The 25,037-nt window shown below is 37.9% G+C and overlaps 1 protein-coding gene and 1 long non-coding RNA gene across 5 annotated transcripts in view; one reads left to right on the plus strand and one right to left on the minus strand.

The window, feature by feature from the left end:
* Positions 1-1,375: 1,375 nt before the first annotated feature.
* LOC114464984 (uncharacterized) lies at positions 1,376-16,840 on the minus strand. The gene is made up of 3 exons (XR_003674275.1): positions 16,829-16,840; positions 5,146-5,151; positions 1,376-1,442 (listed from the first exon to the last, which is right to left on the minus strand). It is a non-coding gene; the product is annotated as an uncharacterized LOC114464984 (long non-coding RNA).
* Positions 7,841-25,037, plus strand: part of LOC114464982 (UPF0606 protein KIAA1549) — a 39,742-nt gene continuing 22,545 nt past the window's right edge. For all 4 annotated transcript variants that reach the window (XM_028449677.1, XM_028449679.1, XM_028449678.1 and 1 more), the window contains exons 1-9: positions 7,841-8,013; positions 9,777-10,042; positions 19,940-22,006; positions 22,098-22,186; positions 23,396-23,561; positions 23,656-23,786; positions 24,185-24,377; positions 24,730-24,789; positions 24,880-25,025. In XM_028449677.1, coding sequence (XP_028305478.1) covers positions 9,886-10,042; positions 19,940-22,006; positions 22,098-22,186; positions 23,396-23,561; positions 23,656-23,786; positions 24,185-24,377; positions 24,730-24,789; positions 24,880-25,025 — 3,009 coding nt within the window. In that variant the 5' untranslated portion in view covers positions 7,841-8,013; positions 9,777-9,885. The remainder of the gene's footprint in view (positions 8,014-9,776; positions 10,043-19,939; positions 22,007-22,097; positions 22,187-23,395; positions 23,562-23,655; positions 23,787-24,184; positions 24,378-24,729; positions 24,790-24,879; positions 25,026-25,037) is intronic.

Genomic DNA, 25,037 nt, shown 5'->3' on the forward strand with positions numbered 1-25,037 from the left:
TGCATGTGACAGCTTGCCTGGGGTACTTAATAAAGTCATGGATAGGTTCTAGTTCCATTTGCCCCCAATGTTCATGTAAGTAAAGAAAATGTACGTTATAGCAGCAAACCTCATTCATAATAGCACCCAAATCAGGGGTGTCCCGATACAGCTTTTCCACTTCCGATACGATATAGATATTGCACCTTTGGCTATGGACCGATACCGATATTGATCCGATACGATATAAGCACACATTATACATACTTTTCTTATTTATTTGGAATGTGTGGAATGTTAGAAAAGGTTTGATCAAGTGATATTACTCAAACAGAAAACAGTAGTCAGCAACAGTAGGTAGGAGAAAAAATGACTCATCAATTATTAACCCATGGGTTAAATACATTTTAAGCTTAAACATGAGAATATTCTACATATGAATAAATTTTAACACCCTGAAAAATAACCTGAATAAAAACAATATATACTATTTCAGAGATTTTACATGCACGACGATATAATCTAATGCTGGTATTGGACTGATATCTGATATCAAAATCGGACCAGGACACCCTAACCCATTATAGCTGCAAACCTCATCAATAGCACGCAAATCAGGGCTGCCCCACAACTTTTTCACTCCCGATATGACACCGACATCGCAGCCTTTAGTGTTGGCTGATACGGATATCGATCTGATACAATATCAGCACACATTATACATACTGTAATTTATTTTGACGTACAGAATATTACAAAAGGCTTGATTAAGTGATATTAATCAAACAGAAAACAATAGCCAGCGACAGAAGGTATGAGGAAAAACTGACCCATTTATTAACCAATGCATTACATAAATGTTAAGCTTAAACATGAGAATATTCTGTAATTAAAATTAATTAGAAGACACTAAAAAATAACATTAAAAATTCCAATAAATAAAACAATATAGCTATATTATATCGGAGATTTTACATGCAGGCCGACATAATCGAATGCTGGTATCGTACCGATATCCGATATCAATATTGGATCGGGACATCCTAGCCCAAAATGTGGCGTCAGCTTGGGTGCGTGTGTGTTTGTGGAGATCACAAAGGAAAGCTTGAATTGAGACAATAGAGCAAAGTCATTGTTTTGGTTTTCACGTACGAGGAGAAGTTCCAGTTTAATGTTTGTGTCACTGTAGCGGTTGTTTTAAGGTTCAAAGCTAGTCCAGGAGAAAGGCCTGACAGAAAGTGATTGTTGCCTTTGGGGGTTGATTCTGTGGCTTCAGCAGAGGCCGAGATGTGAGGGCTGTGTTGGAGATATACTGTGCAGACGTGGTTGAGAGCGTATGGTCAGTTTAGGAAGAGACCACAGAGGGCAGGGGGACATTCTCTATCTTAGATTGGACGCAAGTTGGCAAAGAGCAGGTTGATAGTAACACTGAACCCATGTTGAGTGGCTGGAGGTACATTACTCTAAATCCCGACACAAACTCATAGCTAAGATGTACATTTTAGGACATCCTCAGGTCTCAGGGTGACGTCATTTATCAGACCAAATGGGCTCATGACTCAGCAAAACCTCAGTCAGATGAAACGGCGTCACTTGTCAAACCAAACGGCGTCAAATGAATCGGCTTCATGCTTAAAAATAAACGTCATCAGACTCGAAAAACAAAACATGGCATTTTATTTAGAAGGAACCGGAAGTACACATGACGAAGTGAGTTTAAGTGAGTTCTTCCCTTTTGTTGTTTTTTAGAGTTAAGCTATATCAACGTATTGTTTGATTAATAGTTAAATGATACGTTGATTTATCTTAGCCTTTAAAAATCAATAGAAAATAACAGCTTTCAACTTACTGCACATATTGATGATGTAATGTTTATTTCCGGCTTCTTCAAAATACAACGCTATGTTGTGTTTGGCGACATGAGGCTAATTTATTTGAGACTTTTATTTTGAAGCCTGAAGCCATTTCGTCTGATGGCGTTTTGGTTTGGCCGGTGATGCCGTTTCATTTGACAGAGGTACTGCTGATACCTGATACCTCACTCTCCAAACTGAGGATGCCCTAAAATGTAGACCGTACTATAGGCTATTGACAATTGTTGCTGATTAATTGGAAGTTAATATATATTTCTTAAAGTAGGAACAGGAGGGCACCACGTGCACGGTTTGCGTTGGTGCCGCTGTCCATTTGTCTTCGATAACAGTGACATCGTCACGCCAGCTATAGCCAGAAATACCTGAACACGTAGAAAAACCAATAGGGCTGTCACTTTGGGTGTTTGCTGCTTCATTTCACACACTTTTATTGTCCATGTCGACAGAAACACAAACGAGCCCCTTGTTAATTTATCCTTTTTAACTATAGTGCAACTGCTGGTGGTTTAGTAAAAGCCTTTCCTTCTCCTTAATTGTATTCCATAGTACTTACATTTGAAGTGATTTTTTTTTTCTCTTCTTTTTAACTTAACTTTATCATGATTTTTTTTGTTTGTTTTTTTTGACATGGCTGTAGTACATATTGTGTTTATTTTTTAGAGATTGTTGCAATAATTCTTGTGAACGTTTTATCAGAGTGTGTCTGTGTTTTTATTCTGTGTCGAGCTCATTTCTATTTTATAAACAGAGAGTTGATGTACAGTAATATTTAGTATACCACGGAGATGGATACACCTGTGTGAAAAGTTGCAACACTGCTGAAGGAAGTGTTGCGCTGATGATGATAAATCCACTGGGGGCCGTGATGGATGCAAAGGTTTGAAGTGTCAAAGTGGGGGCTTGTCCTGGTACTTTCCTCATAAAACATAAATAAAAACCATCAGCTCTCCATCGGCCTCAGGGCGGGACACTTAAGAGATGTGATTACATGCTAAGTTAAGTTGGTGGTTACGTCATTTGTCTCTGTTTTGTTGTTGTTGTTGTTGTAGTTTGGACTCTTTGGGGTCTAAGCCCACATGCATAAGGGAAATCAAATCTTTCTGCTCTTCTGTTCTGATCTAAACTACTGATACATTCCACTGTTTGAAGCAATTGGACGTTACCCATGCTACACTGCTGTCCCCATCCCTCACATCCCACTGATCAGATATCAGAGTTGAGGGAAATGTCGTCATGCTTGACTGTTTTTTTTTTTTTTGTTTTTTGCTTGTCCCACCAAAGAATTTCACCAGATTTACTGTGCACGACGCAGCACATGCTGTACAGTACCAATAATCCTTCATGGTGTGGCTGTAGCAGACGGGCATTTAATCAAGTGTTTTTGTCCCCAAAAATGTATAACAATGATCAAGTGCACAGCGAGGGTTTAAAGTACAACATTTTCCTCCTAAACGTTGATTTATAAAACCCTGTTTTAAAGTTTTTTTTTCCTTATTTGGCCCTAACTTATGATCTAACCTCGCTCTAATTTGTTTTAAAAGCCAGTTTTTTTTTTCTGTTGATGTTGATGCTTTATTATTAGTGTATTAAAAAATGAATTTATTACACTTGTTTTTTTTATTTTTATTTAAAGATGATGGTTTTTCAACAGTGTAATGCACGAAACAAACTGAATGATTTATAATTATTGAATTAATCCCAAAATCTACCAACTACACTTTAAAAATGTTGGTCCCCTGCACAAAAATGAATGTAAAGTGTGATCCGCGACATCACATATGGCTTTAGGTGACCATTAACAGTAATAATTAGATTTTCCGCGCTGTTTGCAATAATTAGAAACATCTCAAAGTCTCAGTTGTCATCCCAATCTGCATTATTATAGGTTGTCAAATTATCCCCAACAGTGCAACATTGTGGAAAGGCTTTGGTATGTATATTTGTGTCTATCTACTTTGTTTCACATAACCGGTGTTTTGTGTTTTATAAAAAGGGGAGTCAGAAATGTGAGCCTCAACGTAGTTCGAGTGACCTTACAGTTTACCAAAATGTGCTTCTCGTTAGAGTGTAAAGATATTTGGTGTCAGCCTTCCCTAATACGCAACTTTTTCTTTAAAATACTGCCTTCCAAATAACCAACAATACCTCCAAAGATTGAAGGTGACATTTAAATGGAAGCTAACTACAATGGAGCAGTATATCTGTGTCTATGTGAAGCCTGGCATTTTTTAACAAAAATACGACTCAAACTTACACTTTTTTTTCCCGCCATTATTTAGTGCAGGCGTTTTTTTTTTTTTTGTTTTTTTTTTGGAAACACGGAGAAACATTCCTAAATGCATGTGCTACATTATTAGTCCTTTTTTTTTTTCCTAGCAAACTCCTCCGAGGTGATTATGAAGTTGAGCAAAATAAACAGAAAAACAACTACATCACACCACACATTGAATGGTATATATTAAGTTATTTGGTGAAGATATAAAAGCTGCTTTCCAAAGTGCAAAGAAGTTAACAATAAGTCATGTGCACATAGGACTCCTTATGTAAACAAGGATTCTTAAAGCCCTTTTTAATAATAAATGTCATTTTTACCCAATATTGAGTGATCTGCATTGTTTGCCGGCTTTTTTTTTTTTTTTTTTTAAGGGATTTTAGGGTGAGCTGGTCAGGGTTAAAAACCAAAACACATTTTAAAAAATCCTGTCACCCACTTATACAATTAAACACATTATTATTTCTAACATTTCATTGTAAAGGCTTGTCTCAGTCCCCCTTGTTAGTTTTATATTACATGTTTTACAAAGAAGAGTCAAGCAGTAGACCAAAGTATATCCAAACCTATTTAAAAAGAAGAAACCAATCTGAAAGTTCAGCGAAAAAACACTCTTAATTACTCAAATGATGACAGTGAAAGTGGAAAAATAGAAAACAAAGTTTGCTTACAATTTTTAAGACCTAAGAATACATCAAACCCTGACCCCCTTTTTATTGGCTATTTCATTCTGTTTTCTCGATGGTGTAAAATCACCTTTTTTGTCGATAAAGCTCATGCTTGCTGCAGTATTTCCTAGTATTTTTCTCAGTTATTAGTATTTCTTATTTACGTTTTTTGTTGATTTGGGTGTTTTGTCTGATTATTTCAATATCTTGATGTAGCGTATGTGTACCCTATTCCTTAGCCTATTATTATAAAGTATGTCATGAGAATGGATCTTTTACTGGCTTTATAGAATGTTGAAATAAATATGAAAATGAAAAAGAATTATTCCAACCTCTTAACGAATTTGAGTACTTGCTACTAAGCGCTTGTGTTAACAATATGATGTTTGTGTGCTTCTTTTAATCCTTTTCGTTATAGGAAAATGGAGTGAATTTGTATTAGGCTTCGGGGAGAGAAAAACAACTAATGATAGCATTGTAAACATTAAAGTAGGATTTTAACAAACAAACAAACAGCTTTGACAAATAGAAGGACGGTTGTTTTATTTGTCATCTTTGATAACTATAGGGTGAGAAGGGGCTTGCGTTGTGGTGAACTATGTTTTAGCTTGTTATTCACTGTTACTTTTGATCATTTTTTCGGTCTCCGAGGTGAATCGAGTTATTAATGAGAATTTGTATGCTCACATATGCATATTGTATATGTGTAGAAATGTAATCCCACTTTGTCTTGGATTTACATTAAACTGTTAAGTCACTGCACTTGTCTTTTGTGTTTGATTGTGATGTGTTAATGCAGGATATAGTAACTCCTAAGACTAAAAGTTTGTTATCTTATTAATGCACATTAATTAATTTAGGTCAATACAATCTATAATCCATATTTCTATAAGAGTTTATCCTCATTAGAATAAACTGGTATAAAATTATGGATGAATGATGGATAGATATATAATATAATGCTATTTATAATATATAATAATACAAATAATAATGATAATAATACATTTGTTTAATATTATTATAACATTTTCATTATTATTGTTATCATTATTACTAGTACTATTTCTTTTTTTTACATGAACTAATACAAATGTAAAGCACAGTATAAACGTATAAATTGAACAAAGTTCATGTACAGTACTATGTATGTGCCTCAGGGTTTTAATATTTATAATAATATTGTATAATAGTATTTACAACAACAGTAATGCATTTGTTTAAAGTTTATTTTAAACAATAAATGTATCTTAAACAATTTATTTTATTGTTATTATTATCATTATTACAAGTTCTATTTTTTTTTTAAACCATGAAATAAAACAAATTTAAAGCAAAGTATAATGCTATAGCTTGAACAATGGTCATGTACTTTAGGTGCCTCAGGGTTTTAGAATTTATAATAATAATATATTTATAATATATAATAATATTTATTATAATATATTTGTTTAAAATCAATTTTAAATAATACATTTATTTTAAACAATGTATTTATTTTATTATTGTCAGTATCATTGTTACCATTATTACTATTACTATTGTTTTTAAAAACATGAAATAATCCAAATGTGAAGCAACATATAAAAGTATAGCTTGAACAAGGGTCATGTACTTTGTATGTACCTCAGGGATATGATTATTATTATTATTATCATTATCATTATTATTGTTCTCATGCAGCACTAACGACAGGTATGTCATCTCATAGGGAAAATGTCAAAGATGTGCAGTCAACCTTTTTTAGATCAAAAACCCAAACTTTTTATATTTCTGTGAATATGTATCGTACAAGTTTGATGTCTACATTTATGAAAAGCTCATCTCAAGTGGAGTATTTTATATAGTTGGACCAAAGGTGTACGACCTACCATGAAAAGATCGGTAGGGGTCAAAGTTCATGATGTCACAAAAAAACAAAAAAAAAAATACTTTTTTCCTTATAACTTGGCCACTGGTACCATTGAACAACATTTCCTTTCAATGTCTCACCTTGACCTTTGCTCAAGGTCATATTTAAGGTCAATAATTCCTCAGAAAAGTGACAAAAGTGACGTCACAGTACAATAAAGCTCAGCCAAAACAAAAAAAAAAAACAAAACGAAAAAAATTCCCTTTAACTTGGCCACAAATTGAGATACAGTGCTGAGACTGGTACCATTGAACAACATTTCCTTTCAATTTAAGGTCAAAGTCAGTGTTCTGTTTTTTCTGGATAATTACTTTCAATTTCACCCTTAGTAAAAAGAACAAATGTGTCAACAAATCCAGATACAGGTTGTCATTTTTGACAATTTTCAATTGCCAAAATATGTATTTGCCTTGCAAATACAGGTTTTGACTAGTAATTATTATTATTATTATTGTTATTATTATCTTTTTTCGCTCCTAGGGATTCAGTTTTATGCTGATCTGATTATTTATTTATTAAAGCAGGGAATAATTGTAATGTAAAGCACAGTTTAATGGTAAAGCTTGAACAACGGTCATGTACATGTATCAAACATTACCGCTAGATGGCGCTAAGTACTTACATTGTGCATGTAGAAACCAGCACAGAAAAGATTACGTTATTCAGACTGCGACCAATATTTGGAGGCATGTAGATGTAGACATGTTGCTGCAGCAGGCCCAAATATCACCTTATTATAATCATTATTTCATAGGAGAGCTTTGTTTATAGATTGATAAATTAAAAAAGGGTATCGTTTAGTGAATTCAGAGTAAAATGTGTGTTAAAATGTGTACAATTCCATTGGTTTACAGAAAGGAGCTGATAATCGTCCAGCTATGAGACACTACAGCATACTTTATGGTTTTAAAACAATAAACAGTCATATCCAGTGTTAACATGTGTGTCGTAGTGAGGAACACGGTAAGCTACGTTGCCGTGGAAGCCGCAGACGCCTGTAGAAAAGACCAACCTAGTTTTTTTTTTTTTTTTTAAACCCTCTGACGGATGGAGCTTCAGCCAATCAGAACGCGACTTGGCAAATTAAAAGCTAATCAGATCTATCGGGGGGCGGGGCTATCCCAATCCCCAGGACAGGAGAAGGTAGGTAACCAAAAAGATCAGTCAGATGGAAGTCAGCCTCGGCTCGTGGTTACCATATTTACACTGAAATATCTAAGATGAAGATATAAGCTACAGTTTTGCTACATCCAAGAATATTTTCTCTCAGCAACCGAGCTGCTAGCTGAGGTGGAGCTCCCTTTTTGGGTAAGTGAATGCGCCGCTGTCTGAGCTGTGTTACAGGGATAGCAACGAAAAAGGAGGAAAAAACGTGTGTATTTGTGTAGTTATTACCATTTATGAGACGTATCGTAATTATATACGATTACCAGCTGCTAGTGTTTTTCTGTGTCAGTCTAAAAGCTTGTTGTTATCATCGCTTCATGAGCAGCAAAGCCTCAACTAGCGGGACGGGGTGTAGGACAGGACGGGAGGACTATGATGATGGGAGCCGCTGAGAGGGCGACACACACGGTGTCATGTATCCCACACATGAGGTCCATGCTGGAGCTTTGTTTCTGGGAATGTTTTATTGTACCGTGGGTCGGCTAATTCATGGTTGTTTACAAGGTGGGATAATTGTTCCTGGTTGGATGACTCAACCACACTTAGTTTTCATTCTCCCACACAGAAACACACGTGGATAACCACCAGTTCAGGTTAGAAAAAACAAAAAATGAAAGAAAACTTTATGTAAAATTGTATATTTTACATGCGTTAAATACAAGAAAACAAACATGCTGCAAGTTGATAAAGGATGAAGTTGGTTTTAGGAAGATTAATTAATAAATTAATACATATTTTAATGAATCTACAGTGGGAGTGTATATTAGTTTCTGTGTCAGTGATGATTAAATTAACTATGTTGTACTCCATGTCCTTAGATGTGGATATATCCTCCAATGCAATAATGATTATTATATAGTAGGGATGTCCTGATTCAAGTTTTTCACTTCCGATACAATACCGATATTGCAGCCTTGCACATTGGCCAATACCGATCCGACATCAGCACGAATCATATGTACTGAATACCGTGCTAGGATAGTCAAGTGGTCTAAGACGCTGTACTCACCTCTAACGTGGGTTCGAATCCCATTTTTGACATTTTTTTTTTTCTCATTTTAACATATTTAACACTGCAAATTCCACCTTTAAAAATACATTTCCAACAAAAATAAAAATTTTAGGGTAAGGGATAGAACTGAGGGAGGGGACAAAAACAACAAAAACTTACCGGAGCGCTTATATCGAGGATTTTAGATGCAGTCGGAAAAAATCCGATATTCGTTTTCTGGCTGATATCGGATCGATATCCGATATCAATATTGGATTGGGACACCTCTATTATATAGATCACATGTGTCAAACTCAAGGCCCGCAGGAGAAAGTGAAAAAAGACTGAGAGAACGTTAATCATTGTGTAAAATAAATGACCAAATAATTCACTTCTTAGTCTAGATACAGTATGTTAGTCCCTTCAAAATCAGTGAAACTCCACAATATTTGCAAGGGATTGCTATTTTCCCATGCTTATATCACATGACTAGTCATTTTTGTTTTGTTTAACTACAAATTGTTGAAATAACTCTAATTTCTTCTTAAATCCTAGAATTTCCGACAAAACTCCTCTAAATTACTCAAAACTTTTCAACAAAATGAAGTTAATGTCCAGCAGGTGCTGTTATTTGTCATTTTTTTTGTATGGGTTTTGGTGGTACCTTATGTACTCTACATAAGTTTTGCGTAGAAGTGAAATCCAGAGCACAATAATCAATGAAAACTGTATATCATTACTTATCAAATCTCCTCTCAAAACAAGGTTCAAGTCAGAGAGAAGTTACTCATATTACACTGATTCCATTGTGTATTGATGGTCCTAAAGTTTCCTTCAACTTGTCTTTCTATGAGCTCCAAACTTGCATGTTTTTCAGTTTTGTAGACTGACCTCTTTTTTTTTTATTTTACAGACAATCCTCTCAGATATGTTGGTGAAAAAGTGGCTCTAAGTTGAGGGAAACCAAACCAACCTGAGGCCCAGCTCACCACCTTTGAGATGAATTGTTCCCTTTCAACTGGATGAGATGTCTTGACTTTTCACCTCGTACCATGGCGGGCTCAGTCACTGTGGGTCCGCTGGTGATGCTCAAGGGTCACGTGCTGACCCGTTTCCATCGAGTGTTGCTTTGGATAACTGTGTTGGTAGTAGTGATCACAATGGACTCAACTGTTGCAGGTGAGAGAGCACAATTCCCTGACTCAGCTAACCCCAAACTAATTGACAAACCTTTTATTTAATACAGATGCCTATGTGAAAAATAAATTGTGGTAGATTTGGTCTCTTCCTTTTTAAGTTTATACATGAGATGTTTACTGTATGCAAGGGAACCGTAGCAAGATTTATTACCAACAATAAATGTGGGGGGTGAAAGTAACTAGTTACTTTTACTTTGAGTACTATTTGATTGAGTAGAATATATTAGTACTCTTTACACCTCTGAGATTAAAAAATATAGTTAAACCAAAAACAGTTTTACTTATTCATTATATACAGTATATATATATATATAAACTAATAAATTCAGTTTTGAGATGTCCAACATACATTTTTCACTTTTATACCCACCACAAAGCACCATTGCAAGGATTAACCATGAAGTAAAGTGGATTGTTTCATAAACATGGCAGAACTTGGTTCAGCCTGGCACTAAAATGATCATAATACTAATATCTGAGTTCATTTTCTAATAGTAATTTGAGACTGGGGAATTGGCTTGAAAGTGACTTGTTGTAAATTTTAATTACAAGCTCAAATGAAAGATCAAATATGATACTAGAGGTTTAGTCAGGTGACTTTGTCTAAAAGTTTTTGTAGAGCAGCGAGGAGATTTATCATAATGTCAATCAATCAATCAATCAATCAATCTTTATTTGTATAGCGCCAAATCATAACCAATGGTATCTCAAGGCACTTTACAGTAGAGCAGTCTTAAGGACGGACTCTTCATTTTATGGATACACACATATGCATATATACGTATATACACATACATATGTATCCCACACCCAACATGAATTCATCATGGCGGCAAGGAAAACCTTCTGTTAAGCAGCAGGAACCTTGTGTGGATCCCATTCCTATGATGAACAGCCATCCACGTTATGCTGTGTTGGGTGTGTGCAGAGAAAAGGGTGGAGACAGAGCCGCTGTGTCTCTGTAACTCCACACTGAGGATCCCACGGACCTGCAAGACAAAAGCCAGAAGGAGTACAGGAGCAAACACACAAGGGAAGAAGCAGACATAGAGGGAGAATGTCACAACCTAGTGTGGGGGCTGCATCCTTTTTGCAGTTTTCATCAACTTTAAAGCAGTTTATCTACAATCAATACCTGTTAAGGTTACGCAGTCACTTCTTGCCAAAGTCCAGTACAACTCAGTGGCACACAGATGACAGACTTGTTTGTGTGTCTCTGAGCAGCTGCACCAGAGCTGTTTGGGCTGATTTTGTGCCTTGTGCAAGGCCAAACAAGCCATCGACTACTCAGTCATCAGCTTAGGTTTGTATTTCTCAACCCACACTAGCCTTATTTATAAAGAGTCACACCAAAATGAGCCGTCCTGTTTTTTCATTTGAGCTTATTTTCATATTGCGTTGTGTGAAGTTGACGTTTGTAAAATAAATAAATAATTGCTAAAGTTTTTTATTTGGCCATTTATGCTGTTTAGGCTCTAGAAAATGTTACACCAGTTATTATTATGAAAAATAGAATGAATGTAACTCTTCACTGGATGGTCTTTTTTTTTAGCTGGTTTTATGTTACCTTCACCTCTTTACCTTGGTAGCCATATTTTAAGGGAAGCCAAATCTCCTGATATGAACTAGTAATAGGATTATGAGTTCAATGCCTGACTAAAATAAAAGCCTTTTCCAAGTTTCCATGAACAAGAGAGTTTTAAACTATAACTTCCAGGAACACATTCACTGTTAATACCGTGTGTAAATATTCTTGTTAATGTCTAGCAGGCTTTGTTTGTTCATTATTGTACATTTGAGTTTTTTTTTCCTACATTACAGTTTATTAGTCTGTAAACCTGCAGCAGAAAAACTACCATTGGGTCAAGTGTGATTTCTAGTTGTTTTCACAAATATTTATCAAAACTTTGTGTAGTCCTTACACAATCACTACATTTAAGATGATGTCATCACGTGACAAAGTTGGCCTCCCAATCCTGATGTGTGGAATTAAGGAACAAACCAGTTTAAACTTGTGAAATGTTGACAGCATTCCTACATCTTTTCTCTCTGCATCGTTGTGACCTCCAAGCTGCAGACCAACCAGTCTTTTCTAATTACCAGTGTTGCCAGTTTCTGTGTGAAATCTGATCTATAAGGGATGACAAACAATATGGCTGTTAAATATTCATTAGAGCTGGAAGCCAGTGGGAGATCAATGAGGAGAATCTATCAAAGCCAAATGTGTAATGGTACTTTCTTATTCTTTTTTTTTTCTTTGAACTAGAATTATCTAAAGAAGTGGCCAGTAACTGACCCAGTCTGTCTGTGTACTACTACCTAATGACTTATTTATTGGCCAAGTGTGGCCCATTGTAACAGACTGACATTTCTTAAAAAATGTTATTTCATAAAGAAATGTTATTCATCCACCCAATTATTCTGTGCATTCAGTCCCAATAACTCTTGTAATTTATCTCTGTGATGATGGCACAATCATGCCTTTTTATGGCGTGGTCTTTTTGACAAAATTATTGTTGTTGCTATAATGTATTTTTTCCCAGTTGACTAGTTATACCTAAATTATCGTAGAAAGATGGGATCTGAAGCTATTAAGGGAGTCGATGGATGCACATCTGGTTGTGATTTTGAGTTTCTTCATTGTAGAATTCTACCAAGGTAACGTTCCACTGCAGTTTGAGCATCCTGCTAGAGCAAGTATTAACATGAAACATCTATAAAGGGGTTTTTTAGACTAATGTCTAATGAGTTTTAATGTCAAGTTTCAAACAATTTTACTTCGGAAATATTTTTTCTTTTAATTTTTCATTTTTATGAGTTGTTATTATTTGAGTATAAATAAGCATCAATAATTGTTTTCATGTATTTGCAGTCCATTAGTTTATATATGAATGAATATTACTGGCATAATATTTGAACACATTTCCAATCCTAAAACCATTAAAAACTGATAAGTGTTCACCAAATTTCAAAGTAAAAAAAATGAATAAATTTATTTTAAAACTTGATGAAATGAAAAAAAGGGATCACATTATAATTTACAAACAAAGAACTATGAAAATCATACTTTTTCCACAGTATTATATTTTTGTCGTCTATTTATCGATCAAAGTCAAATAAAACAAAGGGCTTTAGTTTGGGGGTCCCCCAGCTCTGCTTCGGCCCAGCAGCTCTGCTTCGGCCGAAATATAAGTACCGTATTTTCTTTGTACTTGCCATAACCGGCAAGTTAGTGATAATGATAGCCTGACATATTTTAACTTTCCTTTGCAAACGGTAAGAATAAAGTCTAAAATAAAGTGACATTGCCTTCTGCCTCTCTGGTTAGTTGTTGCCCTGTTGAAAATGATGATATCACAACATTTTGTAGTGTACGTAAGCTTTTTGATTTTTTCGTTATTGTCTGCTTGTTCACATTGGATACAATACCAATATTGCAGCCTTGAGTATTAGCCTATATCAATACAATACCAGCACAAATCATACCTGCTTTTATTACTTATTTTGTAGCGTAGAGCTGTATTTCTCAAATGGGGGTACGTGTTGGCACTATAGGGGGTACTTGAGAAAGTGGAAAACTGATAAAAGAAAGCATTAAAAATCTGGGGGTTTATAATGTTTATTTTTAGTTTAAAATGATAATCATAATAATGATGATGATGATGAAATTATCTTAGTTACAACATGAACTGAAAATACAAAGGTGAGCCTTGGTCCCACACCACGTGTTAGATGACCAGAAATGATAAAAACTATAAAAATAAATCTATTCAGGAGATATGAAATACTGTTTCATTTCACTTATTTATAATGAGATTCTTTAAAATGTGTGTTAACAATCATTAATTTCCTTATTATACGCTATAATTGTTTTTCATAGAATTCTGGGCAAAATGTTGTAGCTGGACAAAGGGGGTACTTGTATTCAGAAATAAGAGGAAGGGGGTACTCGAGCCAAAAAGGTTTGAGAACCACTGGTGTAGAGTGTACGGTATATTATATCTGAGATCTTAGTTGCATGGTAATATTATTCTATACGCTGCTGTTGTTTTTTTGCTGATATCAGACCAATATTTAATATCCATATTGGATTGGGACACCTTTAATGTCTGCTGTGCATTTTTAACTATTTTGTCAAAAGTGTGCCACCGTCTTATTGTACTCATTCCAACCGGTCGCATCAACATAATGGTTTCGCAGAGCTAATAATAATAATAATAATAATATCAACAACAAGGTATTCCTGTTTCTATGGGCGCTTAGGTACTCCAGTTCTAAAGTGCCACAACAAAGTTCTTCTGTATCTGTAGTAATTGTTACTCTACTTTCTCAGTTGATCGTTTCCACTGACCCCCCCAGCCCTTCCACCGCCACACATCATTCATACACATGAACTTCCTCTACTCCCCCTCCCCCACCCTGGTTTTAAGCCTTACCCCAGATCAAGAATGACTAAACAGGGGGTCTGAAGAATATCCAAAATCAAAACTGAAATAACAAACGTAACCTCAGTGCAGTTCCTTTCATGTTGATTTCTGGCCCAATCTGCTCAAAGATTATTCTGACATGGAGGTTGGCAGCTTTACAGGATAAAACACTTTTATTTTGATTCATCAAAGAGAATATCTTCTTTTTCCGTCTTTGTAGCTTAATTATTGGAACTTTGAATTGAGTCTTTTGTTCGGGTGAACTAATTTAACCCTGACAGATGAAAATAATAAAATCTTTCCCATTTAAAAACTTTCCCTGATAAACCAAATGTCTGAGCAGCACTTTTGATTGTTTGACTGCTCTCAGCATTTACAACTCTTGCCAACTGAAAGGAGGCAGTCACGCAAGGGGCTCAGCTGAAAACAGAACCATGTGTGGGGTTACATCTAGTGAGCATTAATACCGAAAAGCCCCTTTCTTCTTCTTCTGTCTCTTCTACTTTTTCTTTCTCTGTATCTTCTTTTTCTTCTTCTTGTTCTTCTTCCTCTTTCTCTGTCTGTTCTTTCTCTGTATCTTCTTCTTTCTATGTCTCTTCTTCTTCTTTCTCTGTCTCTTCTTGTTCTTCTGTCTGTTCTTTTTTAAACTACACACCCATTAAATTACTATTTTTGCTACAGTAAGTAGTCTGGCAAGCATAGGAAATGATATCATTACGGGGCTCTGTAATTGGTTTCTCAGATTTCTCCACACACAAGGGATTACGTGTTCCTGTGTGCATCACTGTGTTGTGTTTCTTCTTTGATCTGTATTTTCAGATTTAGGTTCAATACCAACATGAATGACCTTGTTTTTAAAATAACAAACTGGACGTCTTACGTATTTATCGTGACATTTGACTTTTCTACTTTTAAGTTCTTGACTGCATAAATGCTTTTGTCAGGTCCTTACATGTTGGAATAATATTATAATTTTGATGTGTGCACAAAGTATGGGTAGATGACAGAAGGGTATTGTACAATTTGAGACACAACATAAAAAAGCCATTGTCTGCTGGCAAATTATGGGGTTAGTTTAGACTTACCAAAGAAAAAGAAATTACAATTTATCATACTCAAAGGATTTCAGTCGGTTTGTGTTCATTATTATTGGATTTGAAATAAAGTTGGTCAAATGTTGTATTGTCTTTGGTGTTTTCATGCATGTGTTTAAAATGTATAAAACATTGGATGCATATCATTAAAAGTAATAGATCACCCCTTTAAATAATATAATAATAATCTGTAGGTAAGTTAGTTGAGTAAAGTAGATTACTACCTAAAAACATATGACCAACCCCACTGACTGCACAGAGAAACAGCCATAGACTATAAGATGGAGTTAGCTGTGGTGAAACCTGAATCCTGATCCCAACACTGGAACCATTGTGGGATGAAGATACTGGGAGCAAAACATTATCATTCAAAATCAAAGTCTGACGTCTCAAATCCATTTTCTGGAATAATATACAAACGTTCTCCTTTAAACCCTTTCCTGGAAACCTTATTGAAAGTCTTCCCAGAAGAGTTTAGGCATGGATGAGCAAAATCATTTTTCAAAGTGCTGTATCAAGTTTTTCATCTGTTTACAGCTTTTCTAATGGTAACCGATGATCTGTGAATACGTTTTTATTTATTTGTTTTTAATTTTTAAACATTTGTGTGGGTCTGGGCTAATTTGGTGGGCAACATGTGCATCCCAGCCTTTAAGTTGTTGGTATTGAAATTTTATCTCAATTAAAGCCCGAAATATTTCACCAATAATATTCTCCTCATAGTTACCTATTGGTCCTATTTCAGTATCTCTTTTTATTCCATTATGGTCAACTAAGGAACAGTCATCAGATCAAATCTACCACTAGCCATAATAATTCTTCTCTTGTCAAAATGCTTTTTTCCTCCATACTTGCTTGAGTTATTGGTTTTCAGTAAACAGCAATATGATCCTTTTTGCTCAAGTGAGCATTCAAGGCTGCCTGTCACTGTATATAGTGATGGACTGGGGTCGGGGGGGGGTATGTCGTGGTGTTGTGCGGGCCTGTGCTGGCCCTGGTGTGGGAGCTGGCTGGCTGGCGGCGGGGGTCGCCTCCTGGACTGCTGGGGGATGTGGCTGGTGCCTGGCTCCGCCTGGGGGGGGTCCTGCCGTGCTCCGTTTGGCCAGCATGGTTCGGGGGGGGTCTCCGGTTGTGTTGCTCAGCGCGTCCCTGGGGCCCGTAGTGCCGCGTGCCCGTCGCGCCATCTACCCTCTCCGGTGGCCCGCCATGCGGACGGGCCGGGCTCCTACCAGACAGGCCTCCTACATGGACACTTCACATCACTCACTCCCAGCTGGTCTGGCTCACCCACTTGTTGCACCACACTCACATACCCAACCCTTGGGGGGCTGGATGGTGGGGCTGGGGGTGGAGGGGGCCGCCGCCTGTGCTACTAAGTAGTGGCACGGGGGCGGCACTCCCACCTCTGGCTGCCCTACTAATCCCTCCAATTTTAATTACACCTCAACACACCACCCCCCGGAGGGTGGGACCACCACTTCCACCCTCCGGAGCTATTGCACCACATACACATATATACACATAGGCTGGATGGGGAACACCGCTCCCCTCCAGCCACCCTTTTTTAATAGCACTTCATACCTTCACTCAACACATACATTCACTCAGGGGAGAGGCACTTCCCTATCTTTAGACACGTGGTGCGGTCCGCGCCCTACCATGCCTGCGGGTGCGGCGCCGGGTGGCCCCGGCTTGGGCGGCACCCTGTGAGCCGGGGTCTGCGGTGTGTGCATCAAGGAAAGGCGATCTGGCACGCTCTGGGGTGCTTGGTCGGTGCGCCTGGGGGCCGACGGGGCAACTTGCAGCATCCCCTTGGTGCCCTCGGCGACTATGGGCGTGGTCGCCGTCCCTGGGGGCACTGCTCTCGGTGCTGCTTCCTTTCCGGGTCCTTCTGGCCTGGGGTCCGGTCCCTGTTTGCTCTGGGCCCACCGGCGGGTGCCCGCTGGTTGCCCGTTCGCCGTGGCCCTGGCCGTCTGCTGGACGTGGGCCTTGGCTCCCCTGCTGGGGTCTCCCTCGGGGGTTGGGTGCTTGGGTGTGGGTGGGTCGGGGGGGCGGGATGCTGGCGGGGGGCCTTGGGGTTGGGGGTCGGTGGCGGGATGCGCTGGGTGCTCGGCTGCTTGGGGCTTCCTTGGATGTGTGTGTGAGGGGTGGTGGCTGCCTCTCGGCCTGGGATCTTGGGGACGTCTGGGGGGTTGCTCGGCCGTGGGGGGGTGGCCTGGGGCTCCCTGGCCCCCACTCTTTCTGCTGGCCTGGCTGCATCTGCGGGCCTGGGGCAGTTCCTGGGTTTGCGGTAGCGGTTTTTGCACATATACTGGTATACGATGCACTGGCATGCCTTGGGATGTGGGATAAAACTCATACTGGGCTTAACTTTAGACACGTTAATCCCAAATACCTGCTTTAGGTACTACCACTCACTCATTCCCCTGTCCACAGCCACCACCATCATAGCTAAGCTTCACACTTGTCACTATACTGGCTTGATTACACAACATACAGTAATAAGCACAATATGTTCTACAACTTCACATCTCACCCTCACTGTAAAACAATCTATTCTTCCCCACCCTTTCTGTTTCCTACCACGAGTCTCTCCTCCCTGCTCCCCTCCCCCGCCACTTAGGTGTAACACTGCTCTCCCTTTTTATATCCTCCCTATTATATAAGATTTCTTACCCTTCCTTAGGGAGGGCTGGTGATGGTCACAATTAAGCAATAAAATAAATCAATTTATTTTATTGCAATAACAAAACATGCATTGCTGTCTCATAATGATTGCACTTCTTGTAGTGTTGACCTTTGACAGCATGTGCAGACAAGGAAAAAAAATATATATATAGTGATGGAGTGAACACTCAAAATAAAAACACATTAAAAAAAAAAAAAAAAACTACTTGCCATAATATTGCTTTGTAAATCCGATAACCTCAACGGAATGATACTAAGATTTAGATGTTTAAGCTTATTAAGCTGCCAAGTAAAATGTGTTTTGTGTGATGGATATATGAGCTATTCCTTAGACCAAGTCTCAGTTAGAGAAACATGGCATGATGAACAGAAACAGAGCCTTACCAACTTGTACACAAGTTATTAAATGTGTGTCCCATCTACTAAATTGTTGTAATGCCAGTTCTGAAAAAAATATTTTAGGGAATTAGATAAGACTTAATAAAGCAGTAATACAGATGTTTACATTAGCCATGGGCTAGACCTGTGTAATGATGTGACCTTATAGTTGAAAATATCCACCTGCCTGGGTCTTACTGCTTAATTTCATTGAGAGCCTGATAACAATGTGTGGCCAATGGACTGTGACGCTCATGTTTCTTGGAACAGGTGGTACAGCAGCCACGGCTCTGTAGCTTTTGTGTGGCCCTGCCTACTGTAATGTTGAACCAAAGGCACACTGCCTTGTCTTGGCTGCTGTCTGTTGTACTGCATGGACTTGAAATAAGGTGACATTTTAGGGTCACAGACATTCATGCAACCTCAACAGTCCCAGTGGCCCACTTAATATACTGATGGTAGTATTGGTGTGAGTATTTGATTTGTTATTTGTTAGATATAGATTGTTCAAATAAAAAAAGAAATATAACAGTAGTGAGTGATTAAAGTGTGGATGCTCCTGTGTATCAGCTCAGCTGTGCTACTATCCTCAGGCTTATAATGCTTGGTACAGCAGACAAAGAGCTTTGTGTGCAGAATAGACTCTTCCCCAACATAGACAGACTCTCAACGGGTACTATTCTAATAGTGTGTTCACTTAAAAAGCACATGACACCAGTTTTGACGTCTATATGTTTTTAATACCATCTTATTCTATGAACAAAATCATGCCGATATTTGGTAATGTCCGTAAGCCTTAATTTAACTTTGTATTTTACATTTCCGACTTTACTGAAATGCTCCTATATTATTTGAAATATATGTATCAAGTACAACAGACTTAAAACAGTATTTTCATTTTCCACTCCAAAATCTGTTAGAATAACTAGTGAACCATAACTAGTTCAAAGTTTTAATATATAATATACAGTATGCGATGCCATAATAAATCATGTTTACCTGTACTTTTTATGCTTCACTGTCTTAAAACCAATCACACAAGAGAGGTTGTTAATACTTTGTTCTTGTTTTCTAGTTGCTAGATTTTATGCTTATTCAGTAAAAAATCAATTGGTACAGTCATCATATATATTGATGTCTATGCAATGGTAATTAGGGAATGTACCGTACTGCCAAAAGACCTGGGAGACATACAATAAAAGTCATCCAATCAAAGTTGAATGCCATTTTTGTTGCAATTGATTTCTCTTTATGCTCTTATAATTACCTCACTCTATTTTTCTCTTCCAGATCAGCCTCAGCACTATTCCATGCAGTTCCTGCGACATTCCACTGGCTCATCGCCATCAACCTTACCAGCCTCACTTGAAGCTCTGCTATCCGTCTCTGAACCAATTAATGAATCTCGTACCACTGGCTCTCACCTTTATAAACAGCACTTTGTTACAAATAAAAAGTCAAAATCTCCTATACAAAGGCCTGCACCAGTAGAGGAGACGCAGACTACTCCAACAACCCCCCCTTCAGCCTTACAGGGGTTTGGTCAGCAATCTGATGCTCAAAGTAAAGGCTGGACTGACTGGAAGAGAGCCAGGACAAATTCAAACCACTACTCCATCTCCCCAGCTCCCACAATATCTCTACAACAGACCCAGTTAAATGCATCTGTAGCAGCATTAGCTCCCTTTGCTTTTACAAGATCAACAACTGACCTAGATCTTATTACTGAAGGAAAAGAATCTTTTAGCATAAACCAGGAAGGAGAATTCGATCACACCCTGGCAGTGACCTTGAAACCCCATCAGCCCCTTGAGTCTCCTAAACAAGACTTTCCTGACTTTTTAGCAGATGAGCCTTATAGAAATATTGCCAGAACTCCTCAGCTGAGCTCTAGCAGTGCCACGTTAAAGGAGAAAATAAACAAGACTGCACATGGCGTAAAAATGCATGAAGACCCAAATGAGATTCTGTCTCCCAGCTACAATGTGCCTTTTATCTCTCCCCACCCCACCACACCTTTTTCTGGACCTACCGATGGACCAGAGGACTTCTACCCCACTGATACCATAGATTTTTACTGGGGATCAGGGGACTACTTGGAGACAATGTCCTTCAATTCAGAGAGAGATGACTACTCTCTTGCCACGAAGGTGCCCTCGAATGCGTATGATCTGGATGACTACACAGAGACATATGATACATCCTTCCCATCCAGGGTCGGTATATCTCTTTCATCCATGTTTGCACCCAATTACTCACAATTACCCAGCCTCAAACCTACTCACATCACCATTTCTCCAACAAAGTCTTTTTATACTTCCTCATCTTCAAATTCAGTAGATGTTACCCTTGAACCTACTCCCATGACCAACACTGAGATGCCTGATGTGTCAGATGTTGATTGGGCCGAAACTTTCACGATTCATCCAACAGCCGTCCTCCTACCTGACATGAACAGCTTAGAGTACTACACCAATCAGCTTTCCAAGGAAAACAGTTCAGAGACACGTGCCGAGCACAGGGGCAATATCACTGTGGTGTCCATTAGTACCACAAAGACCACGTCCTCTGACTTTGCTACTGATACAGTATTGAGTGAAGAGGATTTCGTTGGTGATTTGTCAGGATTTGAACCTCAAGAAGAATCAACCCCAGCCCCAACCACTGAAGAAACTCTTCATACTTTGAGCGATTTTGAGTCTGTTCTTAATCCTTCTGTAGCCTCAACTCACATTTTAGATTCCTCTCCTTCATTTTGGAGTGAACAAATGTCCTTCACCACTTGGACGACAAGTTATTTCAGTGATGGCAAAAACAGTGCTGTATCAACAGAAGCTCTGCAGCACACTGCCACTCCTCTGTTGCCAAATGATTTATTAGCTACCTCCTCTCTGACTGATGTCCATTGGTTTGTTACAGAGTATTTTCCAGGAAGCAATATACAACCAACTTCAGCGTTAACCCCAACAATGCCCTTCACCCACATAATGACTGAACCTAATCTTAACGTCACTGGTGACACAGCAGATTTAGCTTCCTTTAATGATAGTTTTACAACCAAACAAACTCCTGTAGACTCAACTGAATCAACTTCTTTTAATGACACTTCGGCTCCACCATTTGTGCTGAATGATCAGGAAGCGACTGAAGAAGCAGTTAGCATTCAAACCACAATTACCTTGATACAAGCTAGCACTATAGTTAATACACCCACAAGTACAACTGCCACAACAACTTTTCATCAAGCCTCAACCAGCCTTAACATCATCTCCACTGCTGATGGGAAAACAGCAGTTACGCCTGTGTCAAGACAGTTCCTCTGCAACATCAACAGGCCTGTCTATTTGACAAAAGTTGGTACGTTTTTAGCATTTGTTTGACTTTTCACAAATGACACGAATGTCTTTTCTTTAACGTTTTTAATCCATACATTTGGTTCATCTGCAAGGCTTTTCATCTGGGGTCACTGTTGGACATGCCAAGGCCCAAATAAAGGACATACTGAAAAAAGCATTAAACAAGTCATTGGAGCTACAGGTAAACCTACACTTTATATTTGTTTATGGTTCAGGGGAAGAATGGGTTTTCTTTCAATTATCTTGCAAGGCGCCGTTTTACACCATTGCCAGTGGTAACATGTTAGGAACTACTTTAATGGTGATAAAAGAACTATAGAATATTAAACCATTTATCATTTATTTTTGGCAGTTAAACAAGCAATATTTTTAAAAGCCTACAACAATGTACAGGAAAACTAAACAGTAGGAGTGTCCCGATTCAAGTTTTTTACTTCTAATTAGGGGTGTCCCGAGCCGATATTGATATCGGATATAGGTCCGATATCAGCTAGAAAACGAATATTGGATTTTATTGGACAGCATCTAAAATCTCCGATTTATATTATATTGTATTTATTCAATTATAGAATACTGTAGATATTATGTTGAAGGTTAAAATCTATGTAACCAATTGGTTAATAATAAATGGGTCAGTTTTTTCATACCTAATTACCTACTGTTGCTGACTATTGTTCTCTGTTTGAGAAACATCACTTGATCAAGCCTTTTCTAACATTCCACACTAAAAAAAAGTATGTATGATTCGTGCTGATATCATATCGGATCTATAATGGTATCGACCAATACGCAAGGCTGCAATATCGGTATCGTATTGGAAGTGAAACAGTTGTTTCGGGACATCCCTCCTTCTAATATGATACCAATATTGCAGCCTCAATCACGTGTCATACATGCTTTCGTTACTTATTTTGTAGTTTGAAATGTTAGAAAAGGCTTGATCAAGTGTTACTACTCAAACAGAGAATAATAGTCAGAAACAGGTATAAGAAAAACTGACCCATTTATTATTAACCAATTGTTACATACACGTTAAGCTTAAACATAAGAATATTCTACAATTGATAAAAAATTTAAAATTCTGGTAGACATTGAATAATAAATTATGAAAATCCAACAAAAACAGTATGTATTATTACAGAGATTTTAGATGCAGTCCGATATATTGTGATGCTCAATATAACCGATATCAATATCGACTCGGCAAACCCTTACTGAGTAGACTACTACACTTTGGCTTTCGCCCGCAAAACCATAGTCGAGATGGATTATAGTATGTGAGTACATTAGAGGGGTGAAGTCCAGACTGCTCATAGAAATAAATTCTGAATATTCAACGAAAAAGTACCTAAAGGAACTGATTATACTACTCTTGGCTTTGTCTTTGTAGGTCGTGAATCCCCCACCAAAATTTGTGTTTCGAGTTGTCTCTGGTCCCATCGTCTACACACCCATATCTGTCGTCAATGCTTTACGAAGATCGTTTCCTGGACGGCGTTTCCTGTCGGTCTCCATCAATTGGACGGTACCAAGCAATAAATATCAAGTGCACACAGGTGAAGAATGTTTGAAATACATAGAAGAAAACGAGTAATGTTGAAGCTTGGGATTATCTTTAGATTTAAAAAAAAAAACATTTCCCCTGTGCAGTGCTGCAGTTTGTTCCTGATCACGTCGATGTGCGGTTCTGCAATTTCAGTGAAAGTATTGAAAACGGTTTGACCATGGCTTTTGCCGAGGTACGGCGGCGCGCAAAGGAATCGACTAACTTCACAGTTCAGGTAAGTTCACCGTGGCCAACTCTGGCTCACTCTGGTAGAGGTTCAGTTATGAGCAAGACAACAGTTCTCCTTAATACACATATCTAAAGGACATTATGCTCTAGTTGTTGAGCATTAAAGAAGCTTACCATTGGGTTTCAGTGGGTTTATATAATCCTATTACATTGATGCAAGACTCTTAGTAGGTATAAACGTAGGAATTAATTGATGCTATTGTTGGAAAACTGGTGTATTTTCCTTCCAAATCTCACACTGAGCCCTGGGCCTTAAACTTAATCTGTACTTAATTAGTTGACATTAACAATTTTTTTAATCTGATTATTTGTGTGTGTGGTTATCATCAGCATAGATTTACACTTTGTGGTGTAACTACTGTGATGATGCTATGTGTGTTTCAGATTGTAAACATTACCATGGCTGCACTTAAATACGAAGAACAGCAGCTACTGCGGCAGCCAGTGGACATCACCTTCACTGTTCGAGGTTCTAGGGGTTACTTGACGGGGTCAGAAGTCAGCGATGCTCTGATGAAACTCACCATGGTGGAGTTTAGCTATTACATGGGCTTTCCTGTACAACAGATTGCTGAGCGTGAGTAAAATTAACATTCACATGTTAACTTACCGTATATTCATTACCTCACTGAGTCTAATTGTATTTATAACCATAAACTAAAACAAAATCAATTTTTTGTAGAATGTTAACCCATTTACCCATTACATTTACCATTTATTTTGGCACTTAAACCAAACAATCAAGAAAACAGACAACAAAGTCCAAAAATTTCCATGCATGTTAGCTGATATCAATGCAATATCAGCAAGGATCTTACATACTTTCATTACTTATTTTGTAGTTTGGAATGTTAGTAAAATGTTTGTTTATAACCATAAACTAAAACTAAATCTGTTCTGTTTTTTTTTTTCTTTCTGTATTTCAATAGCTTTTCACTATCCAATGCTGAACAAGAGCCAGTTGCTTCGCTCATCCTGGGTCAAAACAGGTACAGTCGTTCCATTTGCTGCAATGTTAAATAACTAATATAAAGTTAGTTTTTAACACTAAATACCATTTGCCCTGTGTGTTTTCATAGTGTTGTTAGGTGTGCTGGACCAGAAAGTAGGCGAGAGGACTTTTCAAGCCAACATTGAGCGGCGAGTGGCCATGTTGCTTGGGGAGGCAATGGGATCGGTCCGGAGGGTGAAAAGGGCCACCAACATTGGCAACAACAGTGTACAGGTACATTGTTTG

This window comes from Gouania willdenowi, chromosome 6, assembly GCF_900634775.1.
Source record: "Gouania willdenowi chromosome 6, fGouWil2.1, whole genome shotgun sequence".
NCBI lineage: Eukaryota > Metazoa > Chordata > Actinopteri > Blenniiformes > Gobiesocidae > Gouania > Gouania willdenowi.